General features: G+C 42.1%; 1 protein-coding gene across 3 annotated transcripts in view; it reads right to left on the bottom strand.

Moving 5' to 3' along the window:
• chrna8 (cholinergic receptor, nicotinic, alpha 8) overlaps positions 1-23,451 on the bottom strand; it is a 412,535-nt gene that overhangs the window by 71,892 nt on the left and 317,192 nt on the right. For all 3 annotated transcript variants that reach the window (XM_078570645.1, XM_078570627.1, XM_078570635.1), the window contains 2 exons: positions 9,223-9,417; positions 4,772-4,858 (listed from right to left, as the gene is read on the bottom strand). In XM_078570645.1, the coding sequence (XP_078426771.1) occupies positions 4,772-4,858; positions 9,223-9,417 (282 nt within the window). The remainder of the gene's footprint in view (positions 1-4,771; positions 4,859-9,222; positions 9,418-23,451) is intronic.

Below are 23,451 nucleotides of genomic sequence, written 5' to 3' on the forward strand. Positions count from 1 at the left end.
ATGGGAGGGAAAATGTATTAGTTAAGCAGGTAATTAAGAGGGATGTTTTGCACGGATTCCCTCTTTCCCAACAGGGGATAAGTCCTACTGTGTGTACCCAACCCGGCACATTGGAGAAGGCAAAAGCACAGCGGAGGGAGTTTCTCAGTGAAACTGATACGCTGTGAAGGCTTTGATCATTTACACTGAAGAGCTCCAGCCATGGCCAGGTGAAAGTGTTAAGCACTCCTTCTGTCAGAGAGTACGATTACTGCGTGAAAAGTGATTGTCTAATGTTTAGAAGGTACTTTGTCCGACCAGCACCTCACCCACTTTCAGCTGCACCTCCTTCAGAAGTGCTGTCAGCCTTCAGAGCAGCATGGAAGCAGATTATATAGCTACACCTTTCACCTCCGCTGAGGGTCTAGAGCAGGGGTCTTACAGCCGCTAAAGGCTCCAGCAGGAGCAGCCACAATAGCATTATCAGCTGCATCTTCCTCAGATACATGCCCCTCTATAGAGGCAGAGCAGATGGCAACCAAGATATAGCTGGAGGGAGGTGAAACCCTCAACAGAGGACAAGCTATCCCGAAATATGTGAGCACCAGTGCCTTAGGAGGCTCAGGCTCTCGTGGCAAGTTGCAGCTTACATCTTCATCCTCATGGTGCTAGACTGCTTTCCCAGTGGACCAGGTAGACCAACAAGGTGCCTGGCACTGGAGGCGCGACCCCACCTCCTCCTCCAAATGCACGTCTCTGCATCTTGCCAAGTTTTGTAATCTCTTCTCATATAAGGAGGGAAAGCAACAAGGTGTAATTAGTCGTAATGGCTTCTGTATGGAGGAGTTAACACAACCACTTGTGGAGGGTAACTGTGAGGCATGGGTCAATAGAATCAGTGTAAAGTGTTGGCTGTCAGATGAGGATGTGAGGTTCCTGAAGGGAGAGGAATATGTAAAGCTGCAAAATGCATTGACCTAGAGTGCTGCACGGCGTAATGCTGGGAGAGTCAGAATCTGGGGCTTGGCACCTCCAATTGATATGCCACTCACCTGTCATGTCCTTTTGAGGTCCTGGATACTCCCGGCCCACTATCTCTAGGTTGGAGGGACTACACTGTTGCTGCTCTCTTCCTCTGCCACTTCCATCCATGCCTGCTTGGGTGGAGAAGCTGGCCTTTTCCTCTGGTCCTTGGGAAAGCTCACCTCAGCATTGCTTTACTCATCCCCTCCTGTAGTTTTCCACTTTCATACAGAGGGCTACCTGACATATATAAATCACTTGACTGTCACACTGATCCCAAGTGCTCCAAAGGGAACAGGAATTGAGATCAGCAATGCCCACTCTGTAAATATATTTACATTTTGTGGAGCAGAACCAAGGAATTCAGTTATTTGCATAATTGTATCAAATATATTTCTATCTTCCAGCATAGTTGTTCTTTTTTCTGATGTTGTCTAGAGTGTAGTGTTGCATCAAAGATAATTTTCTCTTCACCGAAACTCCAATGTTCAGCATATTGAACAGGTGCATATTTGGTATGTGGAACATAACATAAGAAACATAAGAAATAGGAACAGGAGTAGACCATTCGGCCCCTCGAGCCTGCTCCACCATTCAATAAGATCATGACTGATCTGATTGTGTTTCGATTTCCACATTCCCATCTTCCCCCGATAACCTTTGATTCCCTTGCCTAACAAGAATCTAACTCCCTCTGGCTTAAAAATATTCAATGACTCTGCCTCCATCATCTTCTAAGGCAGAGAATTACAAAGTTGCACAACCCTCTGAGAGAAAAAAAATTCTCCTCATCTCTAGCCTAAAAGGGCGACCCCCAATTTTAAAACAGTGCCCCCTAGTTATGAACTCACCCACAAGAGGAAATATCCTTTCCACGTCCACCTTGTCAAGACCGTTCAGGATCTTGTATACTTCAATCAAATCACCCCTTACTCTTCTAAACTCCAGTGGAAACAAGCCCAGTCAGTCCAACCTTTCCTCATAAGACAACCCACTCATTCCAGGTATCAATCTAGTAAACCTCCTCTGAACTGCCTCCAATGCATTTACATCCTTCCTTAAATAAGGAAACCAAAACTGCACACAGTATTCGAGGCGTGGTCTCACCAATGCCCTGTGTAACTGAAGCATAACATCCTTACTGTTATGTTCAATTCCTCTCATAATACAGGATAGCATTCCAGTAGCCTTCTTAATTATGTGCTGTACCTGCATACTAACTTTTTGTGACTCCTGTACTAGAACATCTAGATCCCTCTGCACCTCAGAACTACTCAGCCGTTCTCCGTTTAAGTAATACTCTGCATTTTTATTCTTTCTGCCAAAGTGAACAACTTCATATTTTCCCACACTTAACTCCATTTGTTAGATCTTTACCCACTCACTCAACCTATCTATATCCATCTGCAACCTCATTATGTCCTCTCACAACATAGTTTCCGACCTACCTTTGTGTCATCTGCAAATTTAGCTACCATGTCTTCACTCCCCTCATCTAAGTCATTGATGTAAATCGTAAAAAGGTGAGGCCCCAGTACAGACCCCTGTGGACTCCACTCGTCACATCCCGCCAATCCGGAAAAGGCCCCTTTATGCATTCTCTTTGATTTCTGCCAGCCAATCTTCCATCCATGTTAATATGTTACTGCCTACACCATGAGCTTTTATTTTCTTTAATAATCTTTGATGTGGCACCTTATCAAATACCTTCTGGGCCAAATACAGTATGTCTACAGGCCCCATTTTATCCACAGCACACTTTACTCCTTCAAAAAACTCCAATAGATGGGTTAAATATGATTTTCCTTTCACAAAACCATGCTGAATCTTCTTGATTACCTTGAGCTATTCTAAGTGCCCAGCTATGACCTCCTTAATGATCGATTCTAATAACCTCCCCACGACAGATGTCAAGCTAAATGGCCTATAGTTTCCTGTTTTCTGCCTCGTCCCTTCTTGAATAAAGGGGTTATATTTGCTACTTTCCAGTTGGATGGAACTTTTCCAGAATCTAGGGAATTTTGGAAAATTAACACTAGTGCTTCCACTACCTCATTAGCCACGTCTTTTAAGACCCTAGGATGTAGTCCATCAGGACCCGGAGACTTGTCAGCCTGCAGCTCCATCAGTTTGCTCAGTACCGTTTCCCTAGCGATAGTAATTTCACCAAGTTCCTCTCTCCCGTTCACCTCAGCGCTGATTCCCAGCAAGATAGGCTGCTCTGCAATCCCCAATTTTTATTTATAGGTGCTCCTCAGCTCCCAACTGTCTGCCCCAGCTCCGCATCGACTCCCAGAAAGGTAGGCTGCTCTGCAATCCCCAGTCTTTATTTATTGGTGCTCCTCAGTTTCTGACTGTCTCCCGCAGCTCCGCGCCGACTCCCGGCAAGGTTGGCTCTGGGACCAGTGATTGAAATCAGCTTCAAAACATCTCATCAACATTTCCTGTCAACGTTGATATTTGTCACCCATGCTAAACCAAATGAATGTCATCCCAAACAATGGATTTAAATTACTCCAGATATTGAATGTATTAATCTACCTTTTTTATTTTAAACTTTTTTTCCACTGTTTGAACCATGTAACTTTATTTTGTGGTTATGTGAGTAGGTACCCTCTGGGTATTTTAGCTTCACCAGGATGCAAACTACAAACCCTATAACACATCTGTCCCCTTGCCTTCCCTCTGTGCTCCTCTACCCTGCAATGTGCGCAGGCAAGCCCACACAACAGAAATTGTATACTGCTGAAAAGAGAGACATGTTGCCGAAGTTTTTCATTTTGCACTCATCAGGACAAATGCAAGAATGCCAAATTTCAACAATTTCACAATAACTTATACTACTGGAGAGAAGGGGTGCTGATTGGTTGGCAAGTCGACTCTAATTGGCCAAAATGCTGCCATGGAGAAAGCCGGATACTATAGGCTCCCCAAGCCTCTGGGTAATGCAAAAAAAGGGGCAAGGCTTGAATAATACCCGTTTTGTTTGCAGAGAAGGGAAATTATCAACGACAGCTGAATATCCCTGGACCAAATGAAATTACCGCCCATGGAATTGAAGAAATCTGAGAATATAACAGGTCTAATCTATGGAAAATGAATTATAGGAATTTCCACCATTAAAGACCTACACCTTGATTTTAACTTGGGGCGAGGACTGTGTGGAGATTGGTCAATCCAGTTCACCAGGAACCATTCCATAGCACATCTCTTTGGCATTCTACCACACACCGTCGCTTGACTGCCTGGAAATACTGCAATTTTATTTCCAATCCATCCTCAAATTTGTGTGTTTCCATTATTTTAATTTTGCAGTGCTCGTTCGGATAATTTGCTTTATGGGAGATCCTCATTCTAAATGTTGGAAATCTTATTGGAACAGCACCAGCTTCAGAAAACAATTAGAAACCTATTAAGAATGACCCAGATGAAATGGTTCAGCTTGCACACAAAAAACTAATATTAAACGCTAAATCTTTAATCTGCTGTAGTTATGTACAAGCACTTGAGATTTCTGTTAGTAACGTGTAGAATCTGCTATATCTTTGCAAAATATGCCAATATGTGTGAAATCCTGCATTTTGTTTTTTTTAAGATACTTAAACCCAAGTTCAATTTCAAAAATTCTTAATTTTCTCCCTTTTAAAACAGCAGTAGTGTTGAACTCACAGTTCCTTGCCTTTGCAATCTATTAATCTGAACTGACAAATTATAGAACTATTCTACTTACCAATGCCATACAGGTAGCCTTAAGACTGGACACACTTACCAATCAATGGGACAGAGTCAGATGTTGCTGGCATTATCTCAGCCACAAGCAGCATAAATACTGTTAAGGATAACAGCACAGTGATCCCTGTAGGACAGAAAATAAGTGGTGTGAAGATGAAATAGTATAGCAGTCAAAAGTTACACAATCTAGTCCAAACAATAGTATTAATATGTTACCATGAAATAATAGCTAAAATTAAAACCATCTCAGCACTCTGTTTGCGTCAGGTGAGCTGCAAGTGATAGACTAGGGCAGGGGTGGGGAACCTTTCTCTTATCACAGGCCATTCACACATAGATAAAATCAGTTGCGGGCCACACACATATAAAAATCAACTTAATTGAGAATATAGAAACATTCGACTCACCCGCTGTTTTAATGTGGTGGCTGAATTTGAATATTATATTGTTAAATATTATTGTAGTAATTTAGCTGACGCTTTTATCTGAAGCAAATTCGTAACAGTGATTATAAATGCTATTTCGAAGACTCTACTGTCATAGGTCTATATTTTTAGAAAAACTTGCTGCGGGTCAGATGAAATTGAGCAATGGGCCGGATCCAGCCTAGGGGCTCCCTGTCCCTGGACTAGGACATAGAAACATAGGAAGATAAGAAATAAGAGCAGGAGTAGGCCATTTTACCCCTGAGTCTGCTCTGATTGTGGCCTTAACTCCACTTCCCTGCCTCCCCAATCACCTGTGAATACCTAGTAGATCAAAAATCTGCCTAGCTCAGCCTCGACGATATTGAATCATCCAGCCACTCGGGTAAAGAATTCCAAAGAGTAACAACCCACAGAGAGAAGAAATTCCTTCTCATCCCTGTCGTAAATGGGAGAGCTCTTAATTTAATCTGTGCAGCCTAGTTCTAGATTACCCCAGGGGGGAAAAAATTGGTCTGGGTTTTATGTCCCCCCCACCCCCCTGCCACCAAACCGGGCGTATTTTCGGTGGGGTGGCGGTAAAATATGATGGTGGGTAGCCCACCCCTTTCTTGCCCACCCCTTTCCTGCCCACCTGTGAGCTGTTCCCCAAAATATGATGGCGGGGAGGTGGTGGGGGCGGGCGCCGAAATCGGCAGCCTGCATGCCATTTTTAAAAAGCCAATGGACCCATATATTGCACTGCCCATGCCATTATATGGTTAAAAGGCATGAAGAATGGGGGGGTATGTCCTTTGGGGTGTGCCCTCTGCACATCAGGGACACCCGCCCCATAGATGTTAGCCCCCACTTTGTTCCCTCCTGGCTTCCAAAACCTGCGCTCCCCTGCAATGCATCGCCCCATTCCTTAGGTTGCTTGATCCCTTTCTGCCCTAAAAGCCCAGGATTCATCCCACTTCCGATGCCATTGATCTTCCTTGTGGGTCTCCTTGCAGTCTCAGCAATGCCCACTGCTGAGTTCTGGCACTGCTGGAGCTGTTGGCCAGTCAGATTGGCCAGCAGCTCTCGAGGGCACGATATCCTCCCATTGAGGGGTGCAAGTCCGACCCGCACCTGCTTAAGGGTTCCGGCAGAGTGTTATTGTTGCAGGGTGGCCCTGTTGAGGGGCAGTCAGTGGAGCATCCCCACCCCCCCAGCAACCGCCATAAAAATTCAGCCTATCCTCTCAGCATTTAGCCGGTCAAGTCCACACCAGAATCTTATTTGTTTCAATAAAATCACCTCTCAATTATTCTAAACTCCAATGAGTATAGGCCCAACCTACTCAACCTTTCCTCATAAAACAACCCCTTTATCCTAGGAATCAACTTAGTGAACCTTCTTTGAACTGCTCCAATGCAGGTATATCCTCCTTAAATACGGAGACCAAAACTATATGCAGTACTCCAAGTGTGGTCTCATCGATGCCCTGTACAACTGTAACAAGACTCCCCTGCTATTATACTCCATCCCCTTGCAATAAAGATCGACATTCCATTTGTCTTCCTAATTACTTGCTGCACCCGTACGCAAACTTTTGTGATTCATGTGTGAGGACACTCAGATGCTGCAGTGTCTCTCCACTGAAATAAGATTTTGCTTTTCTATTCTTCCTGCCAAAGTGGATAGTTTTCCATATTATACTCCAGCTGCTAAATTCGTGCCCACTCACTTAACTGATCAATATCCCTTTGCAGAATCTTTGTGTCCTCCTCAGAACTTGCTTTCCTAACTATATATCTTTGCACCATCAGCAAATTTGGCTACAATACATCAGTCCTTTCATCCAAATCATTAATATAGATCGTAAATAGTTTAGGGCCCAGCAATGACTCCCTATGCAACTCTGCTAGTTACAGTTTGCCAACCAAAAAATGATCCATTTATCCTGACTCTCTGTTTCCTGTTAGTTACCCAATCCTCTATCCACGCCAATACATCACCCCAACACCATGAGCTCTTATCTTTAATGTGGCACCTTATTGAAATGCTTTTTGGAAATCCAAATAGTCTAAATCTACTAGTTCTCCTTTTATCCACCCGGCTTGTTACATCCTGAAAGAACTCTTAAGAAATTTGTCAAAAAGTGATTTCATTTTCATAAAACCATGTAGATTCTGCTTGATTACATTATAATTTTCTGAATGTCCTGCTGCTACCTCTTTAATAATGGATTCTGGCATTTTCCCAATGACAGATGTTAGGCTAACCGACCTCCAGTTTCCTGTTTTCTGTCTCCCTCCTTTCTTTAATAGAGGTGTTATATTTGTGGTTTTCCAAACAGCTGGAAACTTTCCAGAATCTAGGGAACTTTTGAAGCTTACAACCAATGCATCGATTGTCTTTGCTGCCGCTTCTTTTAGGACACTAGGATGCAGGCCATTAGGTCCAGCCTCAACTTTTAGTCTCATTAGTTTGCCTAGAATTTTTTCTCCAGTGATAGTGATTGTTTTCAGTTCAAGCCTCCCTTTTGCCTCTTGATTTTCTACTATTCTTGGGAAGCTTTTTGTGTTTTCTACCATGGAAACAGGTACAAGGTATTTGTTCAAGGTGTCTGCCATTTCCTTGTTTCAAATGATTAATTTCCCAGCTTCCTCCTTTAAGGGACCAACATTTACTTCAGCTACTATCTTCTTTTTTATATACCTGTTGAACCTCTTACTTTTTTTATATTACTTGCCAGCTTACTCCCATATTTTAAATTCTACCCTTTCATTATTTTATTAGACTGCTTTCTAAAATTTTCCCAATCTTCTGGCCTGTCAGAACCAAGATCTTCATAGCATTGTATGTTTTTTCTTTCAGTTTGACACCATCCTTAATTTTTTTAGTTAGCCACAGATGTTGCATCCTTGTCATCGAGTCTTCCTCTCTCAATGGAATATATTTTTGTTGAGAGTCCCCTTAAATGCCTGCCACAGCTTATTTGCCATCTTACCTTTTAGTCTGTTTTCCCAGTCCACTGTAGCCAACTCTTAGCACGCAGGATGTCCGCAACCAGGGACCTCAAATTTGAGGAAGACCTGATGGTGGCCACTTAAGTGCTTGAAGGGCACTTGATTCCATTGGGCCTCCCCCATGGAACTGACTGAGGTTCCCTGCCTGTTCTATGACTCGTGGCTGAAACTGATGTTGCCTCCACAAGATTCCACCCTACGTCTCTGTAACGGCTATCATATCAAATGTATTTATTTCTATTTGTACTATCAAGTCAATTGTTATGAATGCTGCTCATATTCAGATAAAGAGCCTTTAGTTCTGTCTTTTTATCATTTTTCCCTACTCTGACCTAATTTGCTGGTGCATTCTTATGTTTGTACACTCTGTCCCTTCCCGTCACACACTTGTTCTCATTCCCCATATTGTTACCCTGCACTGTTGCCTTATTCATCCTCATGAACTTTCTTAGCCTCCCCTCATATGAACTCTTGAAACCTCACCCCCCAACCCCAACTTTGCTATTTAGTTTAAAGCCCTCTCCGCAGGCCTGGTTATACGATTTGCCAGGACTCTTTTCCCAGCATGGTTTAAACGAAGACTGTCTCAACGGTATGGCTCCCTCTTTCCCCAATACTGATGCCAGTGCCCCATGAATTGAAACCCATTTCTCGCGCACCAATTTTTTGAGCCATGCATTCAACTCACTGATCTTATTTACCTTATGCCAATTTGATCATGGGTCAGGTAGTACCTTTGTGTTTCTGCTTTTTAATTTAACCCTTATTTGCTATATTCCCTTCGCAGAACCTCTTTCTTAGTTCTACCTATGTCATTGGTACTTATGCACACCATGACAAGAGCACTGATTACAATCACTTTGGTAACCACAAAATTCAAAACAAAAATGCTTTTTTAAAAAGTGTACTGCACGGTATAATGGAGTTATTTTTGCTGTTATTTATAATATTTTCTGATTCAGGTTCTGAAGGGCTTGCATTATCTTTATTGGCAACACAAGTTCTACATTCCATCATGCAGGTGCCTCAAACACCAACCAAAAGCATATCTATTAATTAAAACGCACCTAATGAAATTTTCTCCCCAGAATCAGCTGGCAACAGGAATACAAGAAGTGCCAGCCCAGATATCAAGACACATGGAATCAGCAGGTTTAGTCCATAATAGAGCGTACGCCTACGCATCAGCACTGTATAGGTCACATCTGAATAGGGCTCCTCACAACACTCATAATGGAGCTCATTCCTCTTTCCTGGTACTCCTGTAATACAATAAACACAGGCAAGTTGTACTTTTCACAAGGAAATAACTATAATTCATTCTACAATGGACACTGCTTTAGAGGAGAAAGTTGTCTTAGGACAGCGGGGGTAATTTTGACTTGTTTGTTAGTATAAAATGGACAACAGTGAATTGGCTGTTCATTCCTACATCTCTCTCTCTGTCCTTCCCATTTGTTGCAGTGGAAATGAAAATGGGGAGAGATGTTAAACCAGCTGCTGATTCGCTATCTCCAGTTTTACCATATCATATAGAGTCAAATTTGAATAGTTAATCCTTTTGTATCTGTCAAAATACTCTCATTTTCTCCTACAAAATTCTTTAAAAAACTATTCTGTTCAATTCATCAAATTATATTCAATTCATCAGATATTTGCCTGGGTTTTCCTCAGAACTGTTCACCATGACTTAGGGTAATAAGAAAGCCAATGTTGCAGACTTTTGCACAATTGTTGCTCATGCTGCCTATTGACCATGCAGCAGCCAGTTTACTTCTACCAGGAGAGAGGGGAAGAGTTGCATTTATATAGCACCTTTCACAACCTCAGGGCATTCCATAGCGCTTTCCAGCCAATTAAGCACTTATCACTGTCACTGTTGTAATGCAGAAAATGCGGCAGCCAATTTGCACACAGCAATGTAATAATGACCATGTCATCTGTTTATAGTGATGTTAGTTGAAGGATTAAAAATAATGGCCAGGTTGAACTCTCCTGCTCTTCTTCAAACAGCACCATGGGATTCTTACATCCACCTGAGTAGGCAGATTGGGTCTTGATTTCATGCTTCATCTAAAAGACAACCATAATTAAATCAGGGAAAATTAATTATGTCCTTATTGTCGGAATTGTATACAACAGTCCAGGTCAGTAAAGTTTTGTGAGAGAAGTTTAAAAAGAGGAACAGATAGACACATCTTTAAAAATGGAAGGACAAGTTGATAAAACTGTCCTTATAAGATGCTAGATTTTGTAAATATGATTATAGGATTGCAATCATTAGCTTTGTTATTATTAAAATATTCTGGTATATTTTTAACTAGTCGCTTAGACCTGAAACTGCTGTTGCCACCAACTATAGACAAAAGATAGCAAAGTACTCCCTCAATACTGCATTGGAGAATCAATATAAATTTTTGCATTCAAGTCGCTAGATTCAGACTTGAACCCATAGCCTTCTGACCCAGAGGCAAGAGAGCTACCGACTGAGCACAGCAGACAGGAAAATGCCCAAATTCAGTCCCTGCCCAATGACCTTCAAATGACTTGCTAAATTATTGAACATTACATCAAATAATCATTCACCTCCCATGAGCTAAATGGGTTTAGATTCCATTGTCTTCCAGGGACTTAAATCAATGGCACTTGGAACATTGGTCAGGCATTTGAAACAAACTCAACTGTCATTACTTGTTGCTGTGTTTTCTGATCATCTGTGAGTTGTTTGATAGTTTTATATTGTGCCAGGAAAGATGGCTTATGTACAGATTCCTGGATCGATGCAACCCTCAGAGATGCAAGTCTTTTTAAATCATCTCGTCTGATGCTGTTCACTTCTTGAACTATCTGCCCCCCTTGAAATAAACTGCCCTAATATCTCCGTATGGCAATCAGTGTCAAATTTTGCCATAACATTCCTATGAAGCACCTTGATTCATTTTGCTTTGTGAAAGTTTCTATATAAATGCAAGTAGTTGTTGCTGAGTTTTATTTTCATTGGTCAGGTGGTGTGTTGAAAATCATCCTCAATTGCATCCAGCTGTAGGCACCCTCACTTCAAGATGGAAATCAAGGCCATGGAGAGAATGCAGAAGGCATTCATGCCAATAATAATAGGTCTTTTGTTATGAAAGTAGACTAAGTCATTTCCTGTTGGAATAAAGAACATAAAGAGAAGATATAACAATGTTCGTTATTGTACAGATTTTGATAATGTACATCAGGAGAGAATATTTCCACTGGCCAATGAGTAAGTGGGGAACGTAAATTTAAGATCATTATTACAAGAACAAAGGAAAGGTACTAGCTAATTTTTAATACAGCGTGTTGATAGGCTATAGCATGTCCTGCCAAAAACAGTACAATCCATAATTGTCTTTCAAAAAGGGAAGTGAATCAATACTTGAAAACATTTAAAGGGGGAAAAGGCTTGGGAATGGGACTAAGTGGATAGTACATTCAGTGAGTCAAGCGCAATGGGCCAAATGACCTCCTTTTGTGTTGTTTATGTTATATTATTCAATTTGTCACCCATCCCGACCCCCTCATCCCATGCTCCGAGATAATGTACTGAAAATCTATTTCGCTGTCATTGTAGGCCTGAGCTTCCTCAGAGTGGCAATCATAGTCGAACTGCCACTCCACTTCTAGTTTCTTACCTGAAAATCCTTTTGATCCTTTCTTGCCCAAACCTTCCGACTCAGGCCAGGTGAGAACCGTGCAGTACAGCATGCTCCTGAGGCCATCGGTTGAGGGCTGCAGAGTTAGACCAAGGAGGCCGCTCCCCCAATTACCTTTTATACAGCACCAGCTGTCATAAATCAGGTAAGTTTAAAGACTAAGCCACTTTCAAGACAGGGAGAAGTTGGTTTCTAAGGTAAGTGGCTAGAATTTGCCCGGGGGGGGGCGGGGGGGGGGGGGGGAGTGGGGTGCTCTGTGTGGCCCAGGGTTGAGGGGGAGTGGGGTTGCACAGCCAGGAGGGGGTTTGCACAGTCAGGGATGAGCGCAGAGCCTGATGGTGGGATGGGGGCAGGGGGTTGCAGTCAGGGGGCCAGTGTGCAGTCAGGGGAGGGTGTAAACTATGTGGGGAGGGGCGGGGTGGTGTGTGGAGTGCGGTGGAGGGGTTGCAGTCGGCTCAGTGTGCAGTTGGGGAAGGTGCATTTGTGGAGCCGGGGGGCTCATCGGGGGTGAGGGTGGGGGTAGTCTGAGGTCCCATGGGGTGGGGGTGGGGGGGTCAGGGGGTTGTGGGGTGGGTCCCTTGGGGGTGTGGGGGGTTCCCATGTGGGGGTGAGGGTAGTCGTGGAGTGCCATGGGGAGGGTATGGGGAGGTCAGTACAATAGTTACCCAGAAGCTAGAAGTGGTTTTAATTCTTCTAGCTTTTTTCTGGGTAACTATTGCTGTAAGACAGCCGGAACCATCCAAAATCTGTGATTTTCAGATGGTTGCCAGAGCAGGGCAATTGCCCATCAAAAGTTTGAACTTCCTGGGCAATTGCCGTGCAATCCTTACCTGGGAACATCTGGTGATGGGGTGGGGGTTCCCCAATGCACCTTTGGGGTACTCCCCAGATACACTGCCCTGGATCCCAGAAGTTATGGGCCTGTATTTGACCACTGACAGCGTGAATTGATTTCTGACTCTCCCATTATTGTTGTGAGAAAGCATCTGTATTCCACTCAATACCTCCCCACAATAGAGTGGCTGGGGCTGAGAACAGATCATGGCGCTAATGCATGTATTCCCACTGTGAAACTCATTGGGTCCCTTATGTAATATATTAGCTCTGAATTCATTTTTCTCCCCATGATCATAAACCAGTGCTGATTTACTGTAGATGATGTCCCTTAGAAGAAAAATACCACAGTAAAATTTTTTCACAGTTATGGAAATAGCAATAAAGTATTTTGTCTATTAAAAGATAACTATCTTTATGGTAATCCTTTTTATTTTGTTTGGAAACATATCACACATCATATTAACACAACACTATTGTGATGAAGCTGAGATGTGGCTCTGCTCCTTCAACCAAACAGAAAGTGTTTGCCAAATACTTTATCAAAAAGACGGTGCTTTTTCCTTATGGAACAGTTCAATAGGCTGCAGGAGTAAATTTAAAGTACTTTTACTTGTTTCAGAATTGATAATCCAGTATTTTGGTAAAATTAGGTCTTTGTTTTGGAAAGTTCAATCTGTCACAGGAACACATGTGACCGAGGGTCACTCAGGAAGCCTACGGAGCTCCACAACTCAACTACAAAGTCAAGCAGCAAGATTGCCAGCACCACTTTGTGAATGCATTTCACTGATTGGAAATGAATAGTAAGGATCATAAGTGAGGTGAGTGCTGGTAAATTCGACATTTATTTTTATGATTCTTTACCTTCTGCATAAGGGCTTCATGGAACTATCCCAATAGATACTCCCTGAAATAGATTATATTGGACAAATTAGTTAGTAGGTAGTGGGCCTATGTCCATAGCATAAGAGTAGGTCAAATTTAATCGGCCATTAGTCTAACAAATTAAAGCTAAACTTGCAAATGGCTTTTAGAGGAAATGTTTTTACTTTTATTGTTCATCCATTACTTACTATTTTTGGACTGCTTAGTATTTTAAACCTGTTACATTTCTAACTTTTCCCAGTTCTGATGAAGGGTCATCAACATGAAATGTTGGGCAGAATTTAATGGTCATGGCGGGTGGGCCCAGACACTGCCTGGACTGATGGCAACACTGCTGTGGCCATGACTGGGTCTCTCGTTGGGATTAATTCCCAATTAGACAGCCCATTGGCTGCTATCGGGGTTCACACCAGGAGCAATTTCCCACCTCGCTTATTGGTGCAGGGCAGACGTCCCACCTCTGAGAGCTGCCAGCCAATCAGTGGCCAGCAGCTCTCCGGTACCGACAGTGCCACTGGGAGTGGTGGCCACTGCCAGTACTGCAGTGAAGCCCAGTAGAAGGTTCATCACTGGAGACCCCAGACAAAGATGAGTGGGCGGGATTACTGGAGACAGTCAGGGTGGCCCTGACAAGGGTGGGATGATGGGGGGTTGTTGAGGATGGTAAAGGAATGTCTTCCCTTAGGTCCCTAACTTGCCAGCTGAGAGTCCCTCCTTTGGGCACAGGATATCCGAGAAGGAGGGTAATCAGGCCACAGGCATACCTGCCAGGGTTTGACTGGCACTTTACCTACATGGCGAGTCCGCACCTGCCACTGGCACTTAAATAGCCACTGAAGGGCCTCAGGTGGTCTCAGGTGGGATGGCGGTTCTCCACCCTTCATGCCCTCAACCTATTTGGGGGCAATTGGGAAGGCGACGAGGTCTCCATCCTGCACCTTCCCGTTCCATTACATGGGGCATCCTCGCCCTGCCCCAGCTCCCAGCCTGCCTCTGCCCATTAACACAGTTTCCTGCCCCATACAATCTGCCTGACCAGCTGCGTATTTCCAGCATTTTCTGTCCTTATTTCAGATTTCCGGCATCCGCATTATTCTGATTTTGTCTGGGTATTCTATTCTTTTTGGAATGATTTCAAGTGAAATTACTTTGAGACAGGCACAATACAGTCATAACACCATAAGACCTAGGAGCAGAAATTAGGTCATTCGGCCCATCGAGTCTGCTCCGCCATCCAATCATGGCTGATAAGTTTCTCAACCCCATTCTCCCCATAACCTTTGATCCCCTTACCAATCAAGAACCTATCTATCTCGATCTTAAATACACTCAATGACCTGGCCTCCACAGCCTTCTGTGGCAATGAATTCCATAGATTCACCACTCTCTGGCTAAAGAAGTTTCTCCTCATCTCTGTTCTAAAAGGTCTTCCCTTTACTCTGAGGCTGTGCCCTCGGGTCCTAGTCTCTCCTACTAATGGAAACACCTTCCCCACGTCCACTCTATCCAGGCCTTTCGGTATTCTGTAAGTTTCAATCAGATCAATCAGATCTGGAAAGAAATGATTAGGGAACATAGCAAATAAGAGCAGGCGTTCCGCCATTCAACTAGATCATAGTTGATCTTCCACCTCAATGTCATTTTCCCCCATTATCCCCATATCCCTTGATATCTTTAATATCTAGAAAGCTACCGATCTCTGTTTTGAACATACTCAATGACTGAGCCTCTACAGCCCTCTGGGGTCAAGAATTCCAAAGATTTACCACCTTCCTCATCTCAGTCCTAAATGGCCTACCCCTTACTCTGAGTCCGTGTACCCTGGTCTAGACCTCCCCAGCAAGGGGAAATGTCCTTCCTACATCTACCCTTTTGAGCCCTGTAAGAATTTTGTATGCTTCAATAAGACCACCTCTCATTCTTCTAAAGTCTAGAGAATACAGGCCCAGTGTCCTCAATCTCTCCTCATAGGATAATCCCACAATCCCAGGGATCAGTCTGGTGAACGTATGCTGCACTCTCTCTATGGCAAGGATATCCTTCCTTAGATAAGGAGACCAAAACTGTACACAATACTCCAGGTGCAGTCTCACCAAGGCTCTATACAATTGCAGCAAGACTTACTCATGTACTCAAATCCTCTTGCAATAAAGGCCAACATACTATTTGCCTTCCTAATTGCTGCGGCACCTGTATGTTAGCTTTCTGTGACTTATGAACAAGGACACCCAGGAAGAAGCTTACACTTGTAACATGTAGAGGGTGCAGGTAGCCAGAAACACTTGGTTGAAAAAGTAATTGGCCTGATATTACCTGATATCAATATTAACGCATCCATGTACACCTATCCTAATTGAAGAGTATCCCATTGAGGACTAAACTCACAAAAGGTCACATCCCCTTCGACATTTGTTTGTTTTACCCCATTTCTTATACATTTGCTGCCTTCTCAAGACTAAGCTTGTGTTTGGCAAACTTAAGTTGAAGTATTGGATCTGATAATTATTTCTGCTTAACACTATAGCTCAGTCCTGCATTAAACCTGAAGATTGACTTACCAACGTGACCTCACTTTTTTTCCAGTTTATGGCCTGTATCAACCTAGCAACGTACAAACCTGGCAAAGGCACAGTGTGGTGGAAAGATATTAGTGCTCAACTGAATCATATTGCCTTAGTCTCAAAAATAGTCTTTCTGTAATCCCAGCAACGTCAAATTCATGAGACCTCTGTCCTTCTTACAGTTGTCTCCGCTGCCATCCCATTATTATGTCTCCTAAAATATTGAGACAGCACGTATACACAATTTGATCAGAACATGCCAATGTCTCGTTCCTTGGTTTTCTACACAGTAAATTTTGCAAAGTTTCACCTTGTTCCTTAACAATGAATATTTTCATCTCAGGTTGATCTTTGGAAAAAAGGGGAAGTAACCATAATCACTGTTTCAGGATGGAATTTGTCAGGAGAAGTATATCGCATTGACTTGCTCCCTAATTATTTATGTCAGACGTAGTTCAACAGAAGATGTTTTGTCACCAACCCTCCCATGTCCCACTTTCCTGCTATGGCCATAAGAATTTCCACTCCAGTGAGGAAAGCCAGTACTTATGTGATACGATAACCTGTACCTTTAAGGGGGCATACCTTAAACTACTATCAATCATTACTATCTTGACAGGATGTGATGTATTAGCCTCATGACTTGTAGTCAGTGTGTAAGCAGGATCAGTCGAGGTCAGAAATGTATGCTACAAGGGGAGGCAGTGGCATAGTGGTATTGTCACTGCACTAGTAATCCAGGAACCTAGTGTAAGGCTCTGGGGACCTGGGTTTGAATCCCACCATGGCAGATGGTGAAATTTGAATTCAATAAGAATCTGGAATTAAGAGTCTGATGATGACCATGAAACGATTGTTGTAAAAACCCATCTGGTACACTAATGTCCTTCAGGGAAGGAAATCTCCTGTCCTTACATGGTCTGGCCTACGTGACTCCAGACCCACAGCAATGTGGTTGACTCTTAAATGCCCTGTGAACAAGGGCAATTAGGGATGGGCAATAAATGCTGGCCCAGCCAGAGATGTCCACATCCCTTGTGCGAATAAAAAAAAAAGCATCTCACAGTTAACAGTGCTCATATATAGTCTTATCTTTGAATAAAGAACCCACATTATCTTTTCACCAATCCTTGTGTATGGTTGCTATGTTTACACTGAAGTGAAGAAGAACATAACAGTGCTTCCCTTTCATGAGGCCACTGAACTAGAGCACCATGGTGACACATCATGGACCGTTCTTTGTGAATTGTTTTCTGTCTGGCAACTTATAACCAGCAGTTTCAAAGTGTAAAACATTGTAATTGCGATGCCATTAACATGTGAGATATCTGCCTCCATACACATACGTGCGATTCAACCCACTCTGGCTTTTGAGTCACAAGGTTCTGGGTTTAAGTCTCCTGAGAACATGAGCACAGAAATCAAGGCTGACACTCCAGTGGCGTACTGATGGAATGGAGCACAAAAATCAAGTACCTAGGGAGTGCTGCACTGCCAGAGGTGCTGAGTTCTGGATGACATTTGGATAACCTGTCTGCCATCTCAGGTGAACATATAAAAGATCCCATGGCACTATTTTGAAGATGATCAGGGGAATTATCCCAGTGTCTTGGCCAGTATTTATCCCTCAATCAACATCACAAAAACAGGTTATTTGGTCATTATGACATTGCTGTTTGTGGGAGCTTGCTGTACACAAATTGGCAGCCGTGTTTCCTACATTACAATAGTGACTACATTTTAAAAGTACTGTAAGTATACATGTAAATATTGATCTCATGTAAAAGTTGACCCCATGACCTTTGGCTTAAGGAACTGAATTTTTCGTATACTTCATGTAAATTTCAACCCTAAATTTTCAGAGATCAAACTACGTTGTGATTATTAATTATTTACTTGTAATTACTATGCATACAGTAAAGGATTAACATCAGAAGCATACATGATGCTGATGTACTAACGATGTTAGATCACATGATTGAGAAGGGAGTGAGATCTGCAAGGAGGAGAAGCTCCAACCTTGTGTAGAGATCCAAAAGTGTAAGCACTTGCTGTAAATAAAGAGTAATGGTTTTGAGAAAGTACAGACTTGAGCAGCACACTTTAGGAGAATAGACAAAACCCCCACACTGACCAAAACAAAACATGGTGATAGCGAGTAAAAGACCCAGTAAACCTTAAAAAGATAAAGGGCTGGCAAGGAATCCTTGAAGGAAGGACAAAAGGGAAAAAAAAGGACTCACCAGACATCAGAACATTGTGGGAGCAGCAGATGCAAGCTGAGACACAGATCCAGAAACTGGACTGCGGTGATCACAGGCCCAAGGCTGCAAAGAGCAGCACAGAAGCAGGAACAATTCCAAGGCTGAGAATAAGCATGGAATCCATGCTACGACTCTCAGGACCATTTCAGAGTGCAGAAGGCTCACAGCAGGCTCAGAACTAGGACAACTGGGGAAAGTGGTTCACAAGGTACAGGTCTACTTCAGGATTACACAAAAGAGATTTAAAAAAAGGTTCACTACACTACTTTATGCCGTAGGCTCTATCTCCGTTGAAACAAAAGCAAGGCAGAGGGTTGATGAGACTTCAGCTTCTTATGAAGTCCTGCAAGTTTTTGACTCTTATTTCAGCATCCATTGCTGAATTTAATAACAGAGAGGGCTAAATTTAATTAAAGAAAGCAAAGACCAGGCAAAAGAATGCCTTTCAATGACCTCTATAGGCTGGCAGGGAAATGGGATTATGGCATCTTAAAGGATAAGCTGATTCGCAACAGAATCATAGTCAGGATCCTAGATGAAGCATTATTAGATCTCATACAGACAAAAGAGCATTAAAAGCTGTGCAGATGACAAGGCAAATGAAACTCAGGAAACAGAATTGAACTTTTTATCATGGGGAAGGAGGTCCCATGGAGAAGATCGAGTGAGACCAGTCAGTTTGTAGAAAGCAGGCCAAATCTTAAGCCTGCCAAAATGGGGAAAAGCCTGCCAGCCACCATTTTGAAATGGTTTCAGTGTGGCAGGAACAAGCCACACAAACAAGAATATCTAGCGAGGGGAGCAGAATGCCACAACTGTGGAAAAATAAACTATTTCAAAACTGTTTGTCACTCGTAAATGCTGACAACCTGTAAAAAGGGTGAGAACATTTTAAAACAGAGCCACATACAAGAAGTGGCAAAGGAATTAACCTTCCTGGGGAAGGTAAATGATACTGAAAACAAGTATTAGAGCATTAAGCTTGAAGTGGATTGATACCCCACAGAGTTTAAACTAGACACAGGATCAGGAGTTTCTGTTTTATTGGGTGAAGTCAAGTAGCTCAAACAGATCACATTGCACCCTCATCTATTAAATTACAAGGTCCTAGTGGGACAACTTTATATGTGAAAGGCCAACTCACGATAAAGCTGAAATGTAAGGATTGAGAAATCCTCGAACCTCTCCATGTCATTCAAAATCATCAAGCGTACTCTCTACAAAGCAGAAAGGCACACCTAAAACTGAATTTAATCTACAAAGTGGATGAAGTTGCCGATGAAAATGACAGCAGTACATTTCAAAGTGAACTTTAAAAATTGTTTACAGGCCTAAGGAAGCTGAAGACCGAGTACCATATCACCCGACGAGTTGCTGCTAAACCAGTTTGCCTCTTTACATCGAGGAAAGTCCCTCACCCACTCTTGGACAAATTCAAGGGTGAAATTGATAAGATGCAGCAGCAGATCATCTCGCCGGTCACCATGGCAACAAAATGGTGTTCAGGAATAGTTATGGTCTCAAAGCCAAACGGCTCTATAAGAATATGTGTGGATTTGACTCAACTAAACAAACCAATGGAACTAGAGATCCACCCAATGGCCTCAGTGGATGAGAGTCTTGCCAAACTGGCCAAGAGCACTTTACTTACCAAACTGGATGCAAACTGTGGATTTTGCCAGTTGCCTCTGGACAAAGAATCCAGATTGCTGACCACATTTATCAGACCATTCAGTTGTTATTGTTTCAATAGATTCCCCTGCAGAATGGTGTCCGCTCAATAAATTTTCCAGTGAAAGGTGTCTCACGATCTAGAAGGCATGGATGGAATAATATGCTATACGGACAACATACTTTTACATGGCTCCATGGGTGAAAAGCACGATCGCAGAGTCAGAGCAGCCCTGAGATTCTTACCGGATGCAGAATGAGAAATGTGAGTCGCCAAACCTATGATCCAGTTTCAAGGGCCACTGGAATCACAGTTGATCCACAAAAAATGAAAGTAGTCAGAGAATTTCCACAATCCAGGAACATAACTGATCTTCAAAGGTTCCTTGCAACGGTCAACCAAGTAGGCAAGTTCCTACCAAATTTAGCAGAGGTCAACGAGCTCATGAGACAGCTGTTGAGGCAGGGTCAACAGTGGTGCTGGAATGTGGACCAACAAAATGCTTTTGAAAGGATTAAACAACTTTTAATCTCTTCTGAAACCTTGGCACATTTTGATCCCGAATTACCGACCGTGGTAGCAGCAGATGCATTGCCTACAGGTCTGGGGGCAGTTTTATTTCAACTGCAGAGAGACAGCAAGTGTAGACCACTCTATTATGCCTCTAGATCACCAACAGAAACAGAACAATGATATGCCATGATAGAAAAAGAAGCATTGGCAGCAACGAGGCAATGCACAAAATTTGCAGACTCTGTCATAGGATTGCGTTTCAAAATTGAAACAGACCATAAACCATTAGTCACCCTTCTGATCATGAAATAAATTGTGAAGATGCTGTCCGGAATTCAGTGGTTCAGATTAAGATTGATGAGATATCACTCCATCACTGAGTAAGCGCAAGGGAAGTATTCAATAACAGCAGGCATGCTGTCACGAATACTATCAGATGGAATCAAACAAGAGGATTTACACTTCATCAAAGAGGTTGAAGCATATGAATCCTTAATCACTCAGCACTTAACAGCTACTGCAAAAAAGTTGCAGGAAATAAAACAAGCCCAGCAATGAGGTGAAGAGCATCTCCAACTCCGAGAATATTGCTTGGAAGGACGACCAGGCTACATACTCAGATGTCATATATATATATATGTGTGTTTATACATATATATGTATATGTATATGTGTATATATATATATATATAATATATACTCAGATGTCAAATATCAGATGTCACTGAATCACAAACTAGTAAATTTTTTGGTTATATTTTGTAACACATCTCACATGCCAGCTGAATTGTTCCTTAGGTGGCAGCATAGAATGAGGTTTTAATGCTGAAGGCACATTGAGCACAGCCAGTGGAAGAGCAACAATCCAGGTGGAAAGAGAATCATGACAGGGTATAGTGAGAGAAAGAATTCTGAAGTTGAACCAGAAGGTTCAGGTGAAAGAGCATCATCATATGTGGTTGAAGTGGCTACAGGAAGAGTCATGAAAATATGTGGTCCTTGCACATATTTGGTCAAGCTGTTTGGTAGTGGAAAGTTAGATTTGTACATATCGATCATGTTTTACCTTCAGAGGTTCACAAAGAAGAAGGGAATTGGGAAGAATCAAATGAGTCTGATGAATTGGACAGTTGGAGTATAGTAAAGTACCAATAGTTAATCCAACACAAGTGCTCCTGAAACCAGTTCAGATCTGAATTTGAGTCAGAAAGATACAGTGGTTGAAATGGAAAATTCAATTGAAGGTCAAGGCAAAAATCAGTCTGTTGGAGAAAACTTCTCCTCAGAATCGGGCCAAGATCCTTCCTCGGGTTCCAAAGGTTTGGGTCAAAAATGGAAGTATCCTCTTAGGAATAAGAAACCAATGGTTAATTTTGATTTGTAAATAAATGAAAAACAAGAAACATATATAACATTTTTGGAATTTGAACTTTATGTAACTTTTTCATTAAGGAGGAAGGATGAGTAGCATCTTCTTGTGGAAGGCACACAATCTATTTTGTCCTGCAAAGGTATCACAGGTATGAAGTTAAAATCCCACTTTGCTGACAATGTAGTCCATGATGTGAGATGAGCCAACACTGATGTGGCAGTTATTCCTGGTGGTCTTACAAGTATTGTTCAACCCTTGGATGTGTGTATAAATAAACCACTCAAGGACAGTATCCAAAAGATGAGGAACAATTGCACGTTGGAAGACTAAAAATCATTCATTAAGGGTGGAAATATGCAAACGCCCTCACTAGCAACATTGTGGTAATGGATCATAGTCATGTAGAATAAACTCGATCCCAATATTGTCAAAAAATCATTTCTAGAATGTGGCATATTGAGTACCTTCAACAGTACAGAGGACAATTACTTGTGAAGTGATGATGCCAAAGTTACCCGGTACTACCGATGATGATGATAATGGTGAAGACAAGGAAGAGCCATATGATGTTGTTATGGATGAATTAGTCAGTGATTCAGATGGTGATCAGAGTGATTTCTAAGGATTTCAATGTGAAGCTTTGTACTTAATTTATTATGATATACATTTATATTGTGTTGGATGAAATGCATATAATTTGTCATGATATAAAATAAATAAATGTTAGAGAATGAATATGAATTCTTTAGTGTTGTTGATTTTTGCTTTATTCCATTGCAACTGTCTTCTGTGGCCCCAAATCAAGCACATATGTCAATCTCTCAAAAACATTACCCATGTAAAGGTTGACCTGCTGACTTGTGGCTTAAAAAATTGGTCTCAAAAATTCGACTTTTACACAAGTACATAGGGTATTTCATCAGCTGTAAGGTGCTTTGAGACATTCAGTGGTCGTGAAAGGTGCTACATAAATGTAAGTCTTTCTTTTTTCTTTATCTTTAGAAAACCTGCTGTGCAGAGCTTTAAGTAAAATAAAATTGATCCCTGCTATTTAATTATGATAATCTTCATCTCTGGCCTGGCTTCAAGAGTGGAAGAACAATGTTTAATGACATTTCCTCAGCATACTGTATTATTTAGCCCTATGGATAGCTTTAATTTGTGTTATAAATGTTATATTTCTAACTATGAATACAGACTTATATTCAGAAATCATAAAGTTCAAGGTCCTATCAAATTGGGCTTCGCTAATTGTAAATTGCTGTTCCAGAAAGCTGTGTGCAGATGAACAGCTGGCCTGATACTGTCAGACAGTCAAAACAACTGGAGCCATTATATAATGTCCTCTTGACAGATGTCTTTAGTCACATATGCCTTCTGATGTCAACATTTATGCAGTTTACATAAAATATTTTTTTTGCCTCAGTGCCTTACTCAAGGGAATAAACATGCCAACAGCAACAATGTTTTATTTGTGAAAAGGGTTGTGGACAGGCCATAACATGTACAACT

The sequence above is a fragment of the Cetorhinus maximus genome, chromosome 2 (assembly GCF_964194155.1).
Source record: "Cetorhinus maximus chromosome 2, sCetMax3.hap1.1, whole genome shotgun sequence".
NCBI classification, from domain to species: domain Eukaryota; kingdom Metazoa; phylum Chordata; class Chondrichthyes; order Lamniformes; family Cetorhinidae; genus Cetorhinus; species Cetorhinus maximus.